Source organism: Bicyclus anynana, chromosome 5 (assembly GCF_947172395.1).
Source record: "Bicyclus anynana chromosome 5, ilBicAnyn1.1, whole genome shotgun sequence".
Lineage (NCBI taxonomy): Eukaryota > Metazoa > Arthropoda > Insecta > Lepidoptera > Nymphalidae > Bicyclus > Bicyclus anynana.
In genome coordinates this window covers 6,980,795-6,997,769 of record NC_069087.1, presented here as the reverse complement: position 1 = coordinate 6,997,769, position 16,975 = coordinate 6,980,795, and the positions used below count along the sequence as shown (strand labels likewise).

General features: G+C 33.5%; 1 protein-coding gene across 1 annotated transcript in view; it reads left to right on the top strand.

The window, feature by feature from the left end:
- Nucleotides 1-664: 664 nt before the first annotated feature.
- LOC112046921 (uncharacterized) overlaps nt 665-16,975 on the top strand; it is a gene marked incomplete in the record, with an annotated part of 744,411 nt that continues 728,100 nt past the window's right edge. Inside the window, 9 exon segments of the mRNA XM_052881817.1 lie at nt 665-1,047; nt 1,992-2,195; nt 2,654-2,722; nt 3,102-3,245; nt 3,773-3,976; nt 4,544-4,684; nt 5,244-5,984; nt 6,477-6,706; nt 7,247-7,363. Coding sequence (XP_052737777.1) covers nt 919-1,047; nt 1,992-2,195; nt 2,654-2,722; nt 3,102-3,245; nt 3,773-3,976; nt 4,544-4,684; nt 5,244-5,984; nt 6,477-6,706; nt 7,247-7,363 — 1,979 coding nt within the window.

The window sequence follows — 16,975 nt, the reverse complement described above, 5'->3', positions numbered from 1 at the left end:
TTAATAACTAGTGGTACAGTCGTCATTGTCAGGTTTGACCACAGATTAATAGATAATGTATCATCTATGGTCTATACTATAAAGTGATCTGATCTGTGGCAAAGATTACAGTGTATTATTGGCAATAGATAGGCTACTCTAATTTTTGTCAGAACGCCTGTGATAGCGCCATCTAGTAACTAGCCACGGTATTTTTAGTACAGTATCCATTATTGTTATAAAAATAATAATGCATATTTTTTGTAAACGAGAGAGATTTTTTTATTTTGTAATAGTTGAAGAAACCAATAGAGAAAAACAAAAAAAAAGACAAAACGTTTTCCATAGATACCCCCGGGCTCAAACTCAGGATTATTAGATCGTACCTTTGTTATACACCACTAGGCCAAATGACTATGTGGAACGTTGTCGAAATTAATGTACGCTTTAGAAATACAAACACATTCTTTCTATTACGCGTCATAATTAAAAGGAAAAATAATTCTTTTTTTTCGCTTTTTTTTCCGTGCTTATACGGTTTCAATCTCTAAAAACATTTTATTACATACACACTTTGAGTCATTGAATTTACTATCCTGGAATCTTAAATCTAGAATGTAGATGGCGCTGCTTCATAAAGATTTCACGTTCTTCTAAGTTCCCATGGCATGATCTGTGGTTCAAGTTAAAAAAAATCCAAACTATTACAATTTTTGAAGCTGCTTCAAAAATCAATAAAACGCGTTTTTTGCTTGTTTTTAGCAATTACTTGTTAAAGTAATAACAAATGATTATGATTCCGTTGATTTTATTGTCTTTCGGTGAAGGTGATGTGTGAATTTATAAATAAGACACAAATTAAATTTGTCTTGATACTTGATCGATAGACCGATAGTATGCGAAGAGTTCAAGCAATTTGCGAGTTGTTTTCAGTTCGAAATGGTTATTCAAAAGAATAAAGACACAAGTAATTTAGCAAGTTTCGTTAGCTCTACGGGTGCATGGAATTTGCAGGCGCCATCTAAAATTATCAATATACGCACGAGCACAACAGCCAACATGCAAGCGGTAAGAATATTACACTTGTTTAACTGAATATTGAATGAAAGCAAAGTTTATCTATCTTCCTACAATTTGTATAGTGCCTTCTGAAGTTAGGAAGTTCTTTGTGTAACGTCCCCTCGCCTCTGAGAACACGCTATGATGTCAGTTCCGATTATTATAATAACGTTTGATAGCGATCGTTATAGAGCATCGTTTCCCAACCTGTGGTCCGCGGTCCCCTGGGGGTCCGCGAGTACATGAATGGGTGACCGCGGTGTAATCTCTGGACATACATAAATGCTAATTTCTTGTAGTCGCTACGCTTACTTAGCACAGCAAACGTGCGACAAAGTGCGGTTAGCGAGACTAAATGAGAGTGAAATAATTGCTTGCGGGCGCCGAGCCTAACTCTATCTAAAATACCCTAAAAAAGCTTGATCTTTGGATAAATCGTACAATTAAAAAAACTGTAATCCCTTTCCAACACTGTCAGCGTTTTAGGAATCCTTTGGAGAAGCAATATTGCCATCACAAAATGATATGATTATACACCTCCACACTTTGAGGTCTTCATAAAATCTGATTTTAGATTACTACATAGTAGCAACATCAACCAGAATTTCAGTGATTTAGTTGCAAAAAAGCAACACCTGAAATTCACCTGATTTTTCATATTTTTCATAATAAACATTTATAAGGAGGTACCTATTTTTTATCTGTAATAACTGAACTAAATACCTATTCAGTTTTTTTTGTTTGGGGGTCTGTGATAACTGTACTTGATTTCTTAGGGGTCTGTGGCTGAAAAAGGTTGGGAAATGCTGTTATAGAGTACTTAAAACATCAGAAGTCCGTGAACCCTATGTGTCTGAGCTCCAAAACCTTTGAGAGCATCAATATCTGTGCCCTTTAGGCCATTAAAGTAGTGGTGCTGATGTTAACGTTGATAAAACAACCATTTCTTCCAGAAACAGCCCATCACTCGCCAGATAGCCATAAGTACATTGGCGGCCATGCACCGGCGCTTCAGTCTCCCTGGCCCAGTTCAACCCCACTCGAGACCTATTGCAGAGTTTCGAGCGAGCGCCAACAAATCTCTGGACATGTTACGCCAAACCATACAGTCTGCAGTCACAAGGGAAATTGATCAAGTTATAAAAAAGTATTTAGAAGTGAGTATTCTTTTAGTATTGATTTACAATTATATTGCAGATTTTCACCTCTGAGCTGTCTTTTTTTCAAGTTCAAAATATTTTATTTATAAAATCTGATTTACATCTTGCAATTCATTAAAAATCTAGATAAAGTACCACTGTATTAGAAAGAGTACATATCTATTAATCAGCAAGAGTACATATCTATTAATCAGCAAATTTCTTGCCTCTTCTAAGCCTGCAGTAATATTGAACTTGTACACTTGTACACAATTACACATCTATGAGAAGAAATGATTAATTGAGCAAGTACAATATTACTGCAGGCTTAGAAGAGGCAAGAAATTTGATAATTTAAATAATTATGAAATGTTTAATTTAATGTTAGTTAACTTATTCAATCATACATTAGCACTACTAACTCAATTGCACATATTAAAGCAGGGCTGGTTAATTAAACTCCATTTTCTTTCCAGAAATTCTTTGTTCCTGCAGTAAATAATATCAGACTGAATTTAGGCGATGAGTCTGTAAGTGAGGATCAGGTAAGCAAGGCTTTATGACTTATTTGTTTCTCTCTATCAATTAATATAAAATATGACCTCTGCCTCTGGTTCCAGAGGGTGTGGATTTGAATCCTGTCTGTAGCATACACCTCCAACTTCAGTTGTGTGCACTTTGAAGGAAATATCATGGAGAAACATTCATACTAGAGAATTTTCTTAATTTGCTGCGTGTGTGATGTCTGCCAATCCACCTTTGGCCAGTATGGTGGACTATTAGCCTAACTCCTCTCATTCTGAGAGGAAATTTGAGCTCAGCAGTGATGATAGTTTGTTACTGTTTGTAGACTAATGTGTTTAATCTCTATATACATATATTTGTATATTTTCACTAACATTAACTATCCTATTTATTAAATAGGTGAGAGCAGTTTGCCGGGCAATGCTTGATGCTACAAGACTACTTTATTCCACTCCTCCCAGGACTGTAACCACAGGTTTTACTGATATAACATCTGATATGGAGACTAGCAATAATGGAGAAAATAAATTAACACGACAAACAGTAAGTAGATTCTAGTTATTAACAGTGTTTTTTTTCATCTCTCTGTTATTGTTTAGGGCATTCAAAGTATTCAGATATACTAGTTTTGAAGATTAGGGGCATATAAAATTCTGAAATTTATGTTGCAGTCTGAGACCTATAAAAATCTGAAGAGTATCAAAAAGAGTACCTAGATATAAAATGAACAACAAGATGAACCATGCTTCTTTGCAAAAAAAAATATTTTTAGTGGGCATACTTGTTATTAGACACACTGAAATGTTGAAAATGGATAAGAAGAAAAATGATGTACCATTATGTTTCACTTTTAAAACATTCACAAAGGTTAAGCTCATGAGGTCATAAATAAATATTTAATTCCTGGGCCCAATTCAATACAAGTTTTTGTTTTGAATCATGTCATTATTAATGTGAAACTGCTAGAAAAACCATATCTAAGTATATGTACTCTAAAATTATAATGCTTTCTTTTGATTCCTTCTGCAGATAAAATCATAAATTAGATGACACTAATGAACACCTTGTAGTTCCAGAATACATCACAAAATAAACGCAAAGAAATGGAGTTAGATATTGATTTTTCCAAAATAAAGAAGATAAAACTAGAGGACACCACAGACAGTGCATCATCATCTCCCTTGCCATCACCAGCGCTCTGTGACCCTGATAAATGGAATCCAGCGAGGCTCACTAAGGACACTCTGTTTATTATGGGATCTCATGCACACAAAGTAATCACTATAATTTTCTTAAATCATGGCCATTACATTAAAAAAATTACTGCTCTTAAAATTTAGACATTCTAATGAATTGATTTATTTGTTTAAGCCTTAAACAACATAAACTTTATTAAGTAATTACCTCTTATAATACATCCCACTGCTGGGAAAAGGCTTACTTTTCAAATTGTCTCCAATGAGCTCCTTAGAGGCAGCTATTTTAGTCATATGCAATGTTTATGACGTTTCCGAATAAAGACATCTGCACCTTATTTTGGAGACAACAAAAATATTGCATACAACTATTAGGGCTAGATGACTTTGTTTGAATTTCTAAAGTCAAACACAATTTCTAGTCTCAAAAGAGAAACTCTTAGAGAGTCTCAGAAGAGATTCCCTTTCTGTCTCTGCCTTCGGGCCCTATCAGGCGATGCTTCTGCGTTCGCCCAAAACATTATTTGTGACGCCGCTTAGGTCCTATTAAGAAGCCTATGGCACTTTGACAATCAATAAAAAAAATGGACCTTTAAAGAGGTGAAGATTTATTAAATTTATGGTGATGTTCATATATAATTTCAGGTGCTAGGTCTTGGTAATTCAAGAGGTCGTCTTTACTCAAAACATCCAGGCTTACTGCGATATCCAGCTGACACTGCTGACAAAGAATGGATTGCCACCCACAATCTGGTGAATGCTGTTGGTGGAAAGACTTACATAATGGTATGTAACTTTAAGTCAAAGTGAAATTTCATTTATTGAGTTTATTTTGTGTTGTCAACACACTTGTTATTGTTTTTACATTATTATGAAAATGTTAATAAAATGAATGATGATATGATTTCTTGTATTATGCTAAGAGAAAAATTAAAAAATATATATATATATATATATATATATATATACCTACTTGGACTGGTCTTTGGACATTTGAAAGCTGCTATTACTTTTTACAGCCATCTCAGTCCAAACTCTTTGGTTACCATAATTACCTGTAGTAATTGTGGTAAGCTAAACTTGCAGCATTCATAAAATTAGGTACCTATCGCGGGCTCTCAGTCGTAGTCTTTATTATTTAAGTCGTGAAATAGAAGTGGCAATTGGCGGAGCATATGTTTCTAAGAGCAGATGCACGTTGTGGTTTTGAAAGGCGAGATCAAGGGATATACAGGGAGCTGCTAAATGCTGGCGGATCATGACGTTTTGGAAGTCTTTACAAGAGGCCTATGTCCAGCTAATATGATAATGATGTATGACAACTAGTCAATTATTCATATTTCAGATATTAGAAGATATTGAAGAACTTGCAACCAGTGATACATACAAACACAGCTCACTTCCTTTGCTGGGTGAATTGACAGGATTTAAAGTTCCACCGTTTATGTTGAGGAAAATAAAGGCCTATGCATTAAGGCGAACACTAACCGGAGACATCCCCAATGCTGACAGTCCTCAGCCATCTACAAGCAATGCTCAAGAGGACAAATTCAAAATAGAGGACATAAAGCTTGAAGCACACGACGATTTTGACTCCGCAAATTTCAATGCCAGTCAATACATGACGAGCTCTGACACTTCTAGAGATTTCTCTGAAGATTCTCTCATGAAAGAGGACACCGATTTCGCTGACATAAAGGTTGAGGACATCGATGATATTAAAGTCGACAGTATAAAAGTGGAAGATCTGGACGAAATTAAAGTAGATGAAGTGGATAGTTTAAATGTCAGTGGCATTAAAGTTGAAAATATTGATGATCTAAATGTTGATGCGATAAAAGTTGAAGACATAAAGATGGAGAATGATGATGCGTTCGATCTCTGCAAGCAGACAGATGATGATGATCATAATCTTGTGGAAGGGTTGCTGGAGGCTGATATAGAGTTTTTGAGTCGTAATTTGGGTAACATTGAGAGTGAAGCTGACGCTAGAAAAACTATTGAGAAACTGACGGGGGCTAATCCTGATACAATTACTCTGGTTGGCGATGAATTCGATTTGGGAACAACTCTTAACACAAATAATGTGAGTTATGATTTCATATATTATTATTATTTAAAATGAATCTATTTCCATCTTAAATCTAGGTTATGTGGCAATAATTTTGATAACAGTTAAACGTAATATAATTATGCTACACTAGCTGCAAACAATGTCTAATTATTATTATTTATTAGCCACTGTTAGGTTAAAAATCCATATAAACCTTTTTCTAGCCTTAAAAATAAATGTACATGTATAAACATTTAGTAAAAAGAAATTTCAGTTATTTTTTTACCCTCTCGCTGGGATGGGACGAAAAAGAGCGTTTTTTTTAAATTTGCGTGCTATTGGTTGACATTTATCTTTGTCTCGTCCCGTTAAATGTCGTCGTGCGCATCCTAATTCTTAGGCCTACAGTGTGCTATCTGCTTGGTTCATCTAAACTAAATAAAAATTCACCGTTTCTATTATTGAAAAAGATTATATTATCTTAGTGTGATCCAAATAGTGTTGTTAAATTAATTTCGTATCCAGTTCACAGGTAACCAAAACACTAAGTGCATAACAGTAGCATCGACCACCAGTGGCATGGTGCACAGCGTGCCAGTGGCGCACATAGCCGCTCCGCCCCGCATCACTGGCAGCACGGTCCACTACTACACCAGCGGGGGGGTCCAACCCGGCCAGAGGACCATACACCATCTCCCGCAAGCCACTGTCACTATACAGAGCATCCCGGGGTCCAACTCGCATATGATTCGAGGGTAAGTACCTACAATACTACGGATATGAATTATCAGTGCCGTCTGATAGCAATGTTGTATTCTGGTTTGTTCATGATTGTTGGTGAAATTGCAGGCACATGAGGCTTAACATTTAAATCTCAGATTGACGGACTCGGGGCAGCATTTTATTGAACACTGTTTATGTCTATAATTGTATTGTAGTTTATAGGTGGGCTGTCTGCATGATTCATCAATTATTGATACGAAAAATAATAAATAGTATAATATTAAATTACTTACACTGAAGCAAGCAAGTAAAAGAAACAGTTTGCATGAATTTTCAAGCAAAGTTCGAGTTTAAAATTATAGAGTTGATGCTAAAATATGTAACTGGTGGGTTTATTATCCATATTTATAAGTTTTATTATTAGTGGTTTCATATAATTGTAATTGATTGTAACGATTTGGTGTAACAAAAAATGTGTTGACTATGCAAGAGATGACAACATCACGTACTTATTTTAAATATCATTAATTAAATAGAGTGATATTAACTATTTAATTAATATCTTGTTATAGAATCCCTATCAACACCAAATCGGGCACGATCAGCACGGTGATGTCGCAAGGCACCGCGAGCACGATCATCGGCTTCGGCACGCGAACATCCAACGCCACCATCATCGGAGCCCCGCAGTATGTCAATGTCACCTCCAAATCTTTCCCCACAGGCAACATCCTACACAACGCCATTGTTTCCAAGAACATCATTAACCGTACAGCTGTTACTTCTGGAGTTTCCTTCAACGTTACAAACGCTAGACCGATATTGCACACGACGACTCCTAAAAGCACTTTGATAACTACATCCGCCGATTTTGATAGTATTTCAACAGCGAAAGATATGATTGACAACGCTTGCAATTCATCGTTGATGTTGAAAAAGGTTTTGACTCTAGGCAGTACGGGGGCCACTAAGTCCTTCATGATGCATAACACCCAAAAGGTCTTGTCCACCGGTTTTGCTAATGGTGTCACTCCACCCCCCAATGTCACCATCGTCAGTTCAGGTACTAGTGGTGGGATTATCAACAATAACAATAGTGGGGCGAACATTATTTGTCCCACTTCTGGTAATTTAAGCGCTACACACGCAACTTTGTCTGCTTTATTGGCTTCTAATGCTGAAAATGCACAAGCCAACAAGAATTAATGGTAATTGTTATATCACATTCCAATTTTTATAGTCTAAGATCCGTATTAGCAACGACTTTCACCCATCAAACTTTATTATTAGTATTGTAAAACATACATATATTGCCTAAACATTTTCTGACCAAATTATTCTCATTAATAATGGTTATTAATAATAATAATAGATCCATGGTTACCAATAATAGGTTGGCCAGGAGTTATTTTTGACAGCCTACTCGCAATGTATTTTTGAAACAAAGCTTCTATACTGACGTTCGGGTCTCCAATATAAGAGATTTAATACCGTCACACGATATAATGAATGATAGAAATGGAATATACAGAGTGGAATGGAATATGGAGTGGCAGCTGCCACATTAAAATGCTTTATACTATAAAACTTTGCTTCTATCGGGTGTCCCTAGACGACCCTGTTTTTTTCGGATCTATTTATCCAAAACACAGATGGGTGAAGGTCGTTTCTAATTCGGGTCTTCTACTATTACTATAGGTTTGATCTCATCTACCGAATTTTTTGTATTCTTTTTATTATTGTTGTATCAACCGATCGAACTTTTTTACGATCTTAATCTTAATGTTGTAATGTTTTGTTTGGTTTTATTATTTATTGATAAGTGTGAGTGATAGGCTAGATCGTGGTTTTATTCTAAAAGTAATATCGCATGAATTATATCTACCTCTTTATGTTACCTGATGAATTAGTAGTAATGTAGTGGTTTTAATGAGAATCTGTAAAGTAAATGTCATAATTAACTAGTAAACTCGCACTTTGCATAATATCAATATGACAATTCGATACTCTTACCACCCTACTATCTTCGACTGAGTTTAATATAGCGATCTTACGTATCGATTCTATATCTACCATCGCTAATGCTTCGAAAATTAGAAAATGTATGTCTGTATGTAGTAATGTCGAGATGACATATCCGATTGATAGGATGACGTGACCTCGATAAAGAATGTCATTCTCATGCATTATTTAGTGAATCGTTAACGATTATAGAAAGAGAATCGATATGTAACATGGCTAGAGAGGCAGGTGAGATAGCAGTCTAGTACTAAGGTATTGAAAAAAAATGTCATTCAACAAGAAGATTCTCCTTAAGTAAGTGTCGTGTAAATGTATGTATTATGCGTAAATTATGAACTGTTAACTATAGTTGGTTAAGTATATTTGACTACTGATATTCTATGTGTCAAAGTAAAACTTCAGAAGAGAAAATAGCTTTTAGCTTTCTTTTCGCTTTGCGATTTTCTGAAATCTTGACGAAATCTGACGAAATTGAAAATGGTAACTAAACCCTAATTAATTACTTAAGAGTCAAATCGCACTACCCCTGTAAAAAAGACGTAACTACACTTGCGTCAAAAATGTTTTATTACGTAAATAAATCGAGCATAATGGTTTACACCTTCTGTCAAAATATCGTGAAGCTATCGACAAAAATGAAGGAATAAATGCAAAAATACTAAAATTTTACGACTCTAGAAAAAATAAAATTTCAGCATAAAATAGAGGTATGTATATTTACATTTATTCGCTTTACAATTATACCGTTCTTAAAGTCATAATTATGTTTACGTAAATTTTAAAAGAAGATTTACAAGAAAATGTTTAACGCAAATAAACTTAAATACTTGTTCCTATATTTTACAATCTTGGACTATTGTGTAATTCTAATTACTTATTTCTTCTACGAAAAATTTAGCTGATTGTTTATGTGTGATTATTGTTACATACTTTTCACCCGGCAAAACTTCACAATGCGTAAAGTATAGTTTCAGTTATTTCTTTATTACATGAAACATTTCATATCTTATTTTGGGTAATTTTGAATTTATGCCTTAAAAAAATTAAGAACGTGTAGTTAAAATGAAGTAAAAAAATAAACTATTTTAGTGTCGTATATAGAAAAAAATACTTATTCGATGTATTGCATCTAACAATACAAGACACGCAACAGTAGTACCTACACCACTCGCGGCTCGCTCTCGCTCGTCGGTTAGTTTAGTACGATTATTAGATAACAGTTACGAAGAATTAGAGGAGCCATTTTCACCAGATGTTTCAGAGTATATTCCTGAAACTGATTTTTTCGATTCTGATGAAAATATCTCTGCTGAAAATGCACATAAAAGACGCAGGAAACGTAAGAAACCAAATTTTCAATATACTCAAAATACTGAAAGTAATATGTGGTCAAATATTTGCACTAAAAGCGATGCTGACGTGATATTAAAGCCTCCAATAAGTGGAGATCCTGAAGCAGGTAGTCCAAAATCATCTGTTGATGTCATTATGTCTACACCGCACTCATCACGTCTTGCTATTACAAAGATAACTACCCCTGATTCATTCAAAGAGATTTTAAGAACTGTACAGTGTCAACCTAAAGAAAATAAACTGAATGAGTATACAATTGCTGTAGATGAATCGAAAGAAAAACAGATTATTTGTTTGACCTCCAAGCGAAATAGATATTACCTCCGAAAAAAAGACACCACATATTATGAGAAATTTCATATTGTAGCGTTAACTTCTACAATATACAATAGTTGCCAAATTAATGTTGATCATATTGAAAGTGATAATAGTATGTTGGATGTCACTGAAAAGAGTACCCTTTACTGCGAAAACATAAACCTTTGAATCAAAATCTTCGAACACCGTCGTCATCGAATTCCAATGAGAATTCAGCACAATCCACACAGACTTAATCGCATCACAGTTCACGGTGTATCTTAATGATGAAAATACTTTTTAAGACAATGAGATAGCATTAACAAAAAGTCACAAAAGAGTCGTAAAAGAGTTAGAGATGAAAGTTTGTGGCAAGTAAACAAAAATAAACCATTGAAAAATTCTGGAAAACGTTACTATTCTAAATCTGCTAAAAAAGAAATGGAACGAAAGAAAATGGGTGATCCATGTACATGTAAAAAAAGTGCACCGAAAAAATTGACCAATCAGAAAGAAAACTTGCATTCGAAAGCTACGGGCAGTTAGCTAATCATGAACGTCAGTAGGATTATATTTTTAAATACGTTAAAGGGAAACCAACACGTGTTGCTCTAGTAGGCTCGAACAAACCTCGATCGCAAATGTTACTCCAGCATCCGAGAGATGGTATATATTTACTACAAAATTTAATATTGGCTTCTTCCAGCCAAAAAATTATTTGTGCGAAACTTGCAGCTTATATATGATTCTGAAAAAACTGAACAGTTGAAAGAAGAATATGAAAAGCACATAAAAAATAAGGAGCTTATAAGACAAATTAAAAACCAAGAAAAAGAAGAATTATTTCCTAATTAGGTCCTAAAGAAAACGCTGTGACTTGTTTTGATTTGGAAAAAGTATTAAACTTACCGCAATCAGAGGTTGGAGTTTTCCATTATAAACGCAAGTACCCAGTGTTTAATTACACAGTATATAACATATTAACAAAAAGTAGTCATTGTTATGTTTGGCATGCCCAAATAGCAAAAAAAATGAAATAGCCAGCTGTCTATGGTGTTATCTACAAGATGAAGCTGCGAAAGGAATCAAAGTAATTTCTTTTTATTCGGATAACTGCACTGGACAAAATCGTAATCGGTTTGTTTTTGCACACACAAATATTAATTTGTACAAACGAAAAGGAGACTTAAACCCACATCTTACTAGACACGATCATAAGTTAGTTATTTCTGCATATCGTCTCCAAAGAGTAAAAAAATCTTTTGTAGGTTTGGGTGTACTCTTCTATAATAAGATCCCCAAGACTGTGATGGACCTGCCAATGCATAGCTTTAAGCAATGTGTTAAAAACATTTACTTAGTCGAGGTTACTACAACATTAATGAGTTTCTTAATTATAAAGATGCTTGGAGGCCGTTGGATCAGCTTCCACCTTCACACAGGAAGTAAAACTATAGGAAATTGTAATTGTTATCAATTGTATACTGTATGACTTTTTCATTTCAAAAGAGCAACTGTTGAGTTTCTTGCCGGTATCTTCTCAGCAGAACCTGCCTTCCGAACCGGTGGTAGAATCTTTACAAATAGTCAACTGACGTGTCAAAAGTGCTTGTAAACTGAGCCTACTTGAAATAAATGATTTTTGATTTGATTTGATTGATTGCACTGTATATTCACGCATCTAAAGCATTAGGTATAAAAATTACGCACAGATTTTTACAGGAAGGTCATACTCAAAATGAGGGTGGCTCGATGCACGTACTCTATATTCCAGAAGAAATATATGCAATCATTCGAAATGCAAAAGTACACATTTTTTTCGTTTTCAAAAAGCTTGTAGCCAATAATGAAAACTGGGAAAAAGATAACTTCGGAAATAAAGTGAGTTGGAGTAAAGTTAAAAAGATTTCGGCAGATCCTCAATGTCCGGGGAAATTGCAAATAAAATATGCATTCGATAATTGTAGACACAAATAGAAGCGGAAGAGTCATGAGAAAAAAAGAGCTGCATGCAGCGAGCCTTTTGAAACACATCAGGCATTAGTGCAATTATACGATGCGCCGCAACCGATACCTGAAAAATTAAATTATACAAATACTTGATGAGTCTATGTAAAGATAATTACATACCTCCACACTACCAGACGTTTTATAAGAGTTTAAGTACTCAATCTGCTGCTACCGAGTCCGATTCCGAAGTTGAGGATAATGAAGGTTAATAAATATATCACTATTCTTAATTAAGCTGATTATGGATGCAATAAACATTTCTTTAAAAATAATAAAAACTTAATAATAACCCTCTTTTTTTCATTTCCTCTAAATAAATTTTGTCCCTATATTTATAGTTTTGACTTAAATACACGCACATAATAGACTATTTATTGTAAGAAGTAGGTATTACATGATACAAATTGAATATTCAGTTACTTTCCGCTTTATAAAAGCTATATTTTTAAATACACTAACTATTCTAAAATAAATGGCTCCCTGGAAATACGTAACTCTGTGTACAAAAAAGGATTTTCCGTTAAATAACAACGTGATTATACTTACAACTCTAGATTATAATTAAAAATATGAGAGTATAAAGCCGTAAGTAGAGATAAATTAGTTCATATATTTTAAAACACATAACAAAAAAGCAGTAATTGTAGTTACTCCTGCAAATATTCTTTATGTTTTGTGGAATACCGATGTAACCGTATTTTTTTAGAATATCTCGAAGTACATCAAGCCGTTCCTAAATTTAATAACACGCGTAGTTGAAGGCAACTGTGACCTATGATTTTCTCTTTGAAACTTTTTTCTAGAACTCATAAAAAAAATATAGGACAGTTTTTTTAAGCTCCTGAAAAGTTGGTGAAAATCACTTACTTCCTTTTTCCAGGAATAGTGCGAAATGTCATATGATCTAAATCTTGGCTTTGAAGCCAGTGATGACCTCTTATTTTCACATAAAAACTGGACAATTTTGCTTTTACAGTTTTAGAATTATTGGTCAAGAAAATTATATCTAAAGACCTTCAAATATAGTCCATAGTTCAATATTCAATAAAATCCCAAATTCAGAGCAAATTCAACCTTATGTATTGAGTATAAGGTTGAATTTGCAAACGCGACTAATTGAATTGAGTGCTAAGGAGTTGTGTTTGGCACTCATTGAGTGGGGACGTTTTTTGGTCGCTGATTGTGCATCCCCTTTTTAATAGGAGATCGATGTTTGAAGCACATAAAGTACTCATACCCACCAATTTACATGTATACGCTTTATATGTGAATTTATGTTACTTGTATTAACTGTATTCAAATATGTATTTATATTAATATATCATATAATATAAAAGTGTTATATAATAGCTACAGTTTATAAGCGTGCTGAGTGACCTGTGAAAGTGAAAGGCAAAGGCTATGTTAGTCGTGTATAACTAAATAGTAGGAATAATTATGAAAAAGTTCCATAGTAGATTTTAAAGTTTGAGATAACGAAATAAGGTTGATATTACTAATATGTATATTTTATTTTTGAAGTTTATTATGAGAGTTTTGAAAACAAATGATGTTGTATGGTACCTACTCGTGAACACATGCAATAGGAACCTAACAAAAATGCCAAAATAATATTTTTTTCTTACTAAACTACATTACCTACGTACGTAAAGGGGAATGCCCATCCCCGGCTCAGGCCTACCCTTACCACCCCGAAACTTATTTAAAAAAATCCCTATAATCTAAAAAAATCTTGATAGTCGATTATAATAATGAAATCATTACTTTATCACAAGCGACTACAGCTTGAGTGTTACGATATTTTTTGAGGACTTATGAAAATCATTACTTGTATCAAAAAAAGTTTGCTACAACGTTTTACGACTATTCATTTAATTTGTCCATAACGGAGACAAGATAAGGTCGTAAGGTCGACTACAGTTTGAGTATTACGATTTTTTTTCGAGGACTTATGATTAGTTTGTACGTTTGTTTCCTTGTTTGTTAAGCTTGTTGGTAACAGAAAAAATATAATACAAAAAAAATAATACAGCTTCAAATGTTACTTCGCCGCTTTGGTACACTGGCGAACACCTTAGAAGAGTGGTAAAAAAATGTATTTTTCTTCAAGAAACATACTTTTATTGAGCCAATTATTTAACTAAATCTTTATTTATACATCACTATCATCTCCATATACTTTTATATGGGGGTATACCTGGGTTCCCTGGGCCGACGTTTTATGGGCCGGTGGGCATTCCCCAGTATGTAAATTTCACATGCATGCATTTAATATTATCTCTTTAGACATTGATTGTGAACAAAGGATTTGTTTTGTTTTAAACTTGCTTACAAAAAACAACCCAAGTATTCTTAGACAGTTTCTCTCTCTTTTATTTCATCTTACTGTATCTTAGATGATTCTTCAATGGTCCTAAACATTCCAAGTTCAATAAAGTATTGTATAATTAAGTCTTATTAGTAATTTATTCCCAGTTAATGATAATATTTAGTTAATATACTGTGTTGGCCAATATTTTATCCTCGTGACTGAAATAACAACATAAAAATACACAAGGTCACATTGAGATTGCAATAAATTAAAATTATGAACTAATTAAAGGCACTCTCGCGCGGAATGTCGTTAATGAGGCTTTATTTTTATGCATTTTTATTTATAATATTATTTATAAGGATAATAATAATTATTTTTTTAGATTTACGCTTTGCTTCATCTGACTGATCTTCAGAATGCATCATATTGATGATTATTTTATACCGACTTTACGAGATTGTTGATATCAGTATTTTTATGAGCGCTCGAATTTTTTGGAATGTTTATTATTTATATTAGATTATAAAAAAAAAGCTATGACACCCCAAGGTTAAACTCGGAATTGTCACAAATTCGATACCTCACTTTTTAAATACCATTCTTCAATATCAACCTAAAATACGTGTTGTTGTGTTCAAAAAGAAAAGAATAAAAAAATTAACTTTATGTAAAAAATCTATGTCTAGAATTATCTGTGGATCCGCGTGCCAGAAGTGTAATTAAAATCATAAGCTTCAATTCATTCCAGTTCAATTTATTCCAACAATTTATTCCAACATTGGTTAAATACTAGAGAAGCTCTTGAAATCTGTATACATAATTATTGTGATAAATATAAAATTCTAACAAATAATAATTCTAAAAGTTTTGAATAATTATCGTAATGTACCTTCTAACTTATCGCGTTGCTTTAAAAAATATCGACTACATCAAAATATGTACTTAATTAAAAAACCGGCCAAGTGCGTGTCATCGAGCCACGCGCATTGTAGGGTTCCGTAGATTAAGTTGGCACTTTAATCCCCTATGTAAAAAATTCATCCCCATTTTACATGTAGGGGAGGTACCCTAAAAAAAAAAGTTTCAAGATTTTATTTTACGACTTTGTTCACATTTTTAAAGTACATACTCTTGCTAATTGACAACCGCGGACGGACGAACAGACGGACATGACGAAACTACAAGGTTTCCTTGTGGACTACGGAACCCTAATCACATTATATTGATAAAAATGCTCAACATTGAATTCAGAATTGTTATTTCTGCTTACATAATAAGCTTTAATTTTTATCATGGCGCCTGAAATTATTTTGTGGCAATATATTATGCTCTAGGTATTTTTTAAGCTTTAACAACTGTCTCAGTTGGACGAAAAGACTGCTTTATTGTTTATTTTTATTTATTTAATTATGCTTATACGGCTTTTGGTGCAATTTTGCTTTTATTTTGTTATTTTTTATTATATTGTTGGCTTATTTGTGTTTAAGTTTTAAAGTTATAGCCTAGCTTTGATTATCAAATATCGCATATTGTGTCTACTTCAGAGTCTTACTTTCTGCTGACTGCTTTCGGATTTGTAAACTTTTGAAAATAGTAATTTTCGTGATTATTAATAATAATTTTATAGATTTTATTGTTATATTTATTTGTATTGCGACTTGGTCTTTTTGCGTTATTTATTTACGCTCATTTTAACGTATTTATTTATATTGAATTCATTACTATATAAATGGTAAATAAACACAATCATGCAAATTCTATACAATTTATTCATGTGAACTTCGTGTGTTGTGTACCTATTGTAGAAGTAGCGATAAATATTATTAAAATCATAAGTAAGGTGATTATATAAGTATAATGCTATATACTGTAAACCTTGTAGGTAAAAAAAACAAATAGTTTTCTATTGTGTTGTGGCTTGGCTGTGTTTTCTTTTAATGTATGGTGTATAAGTAAATAATGTATTATTCAGTTGGTAAACACTGGTTGTGAATCTACAAAGACTATTTCATTGTTTTAGTCATTAAATATATTTTTCGAAATATGATTAATTAAATAATTGAGCATATATTTTTCTACAGCTACATTTGATTTATGGTCTAAGACATTAAGGGCTAGTTTCGCCACCTTCTGATAAGCGTCAGAGAGTAAAGGCGGATTTACATTTGTCTGACGTGTCGTGTCGTGACGTATCAGAACAGAATCGGTATCATACGTGTATGCCAACGTTTACACTTATGTGTTGTGACATGTCGTGATGGCTTCTGATGCGTCGCATACAAAATGTATGATACCGATTGTGTTC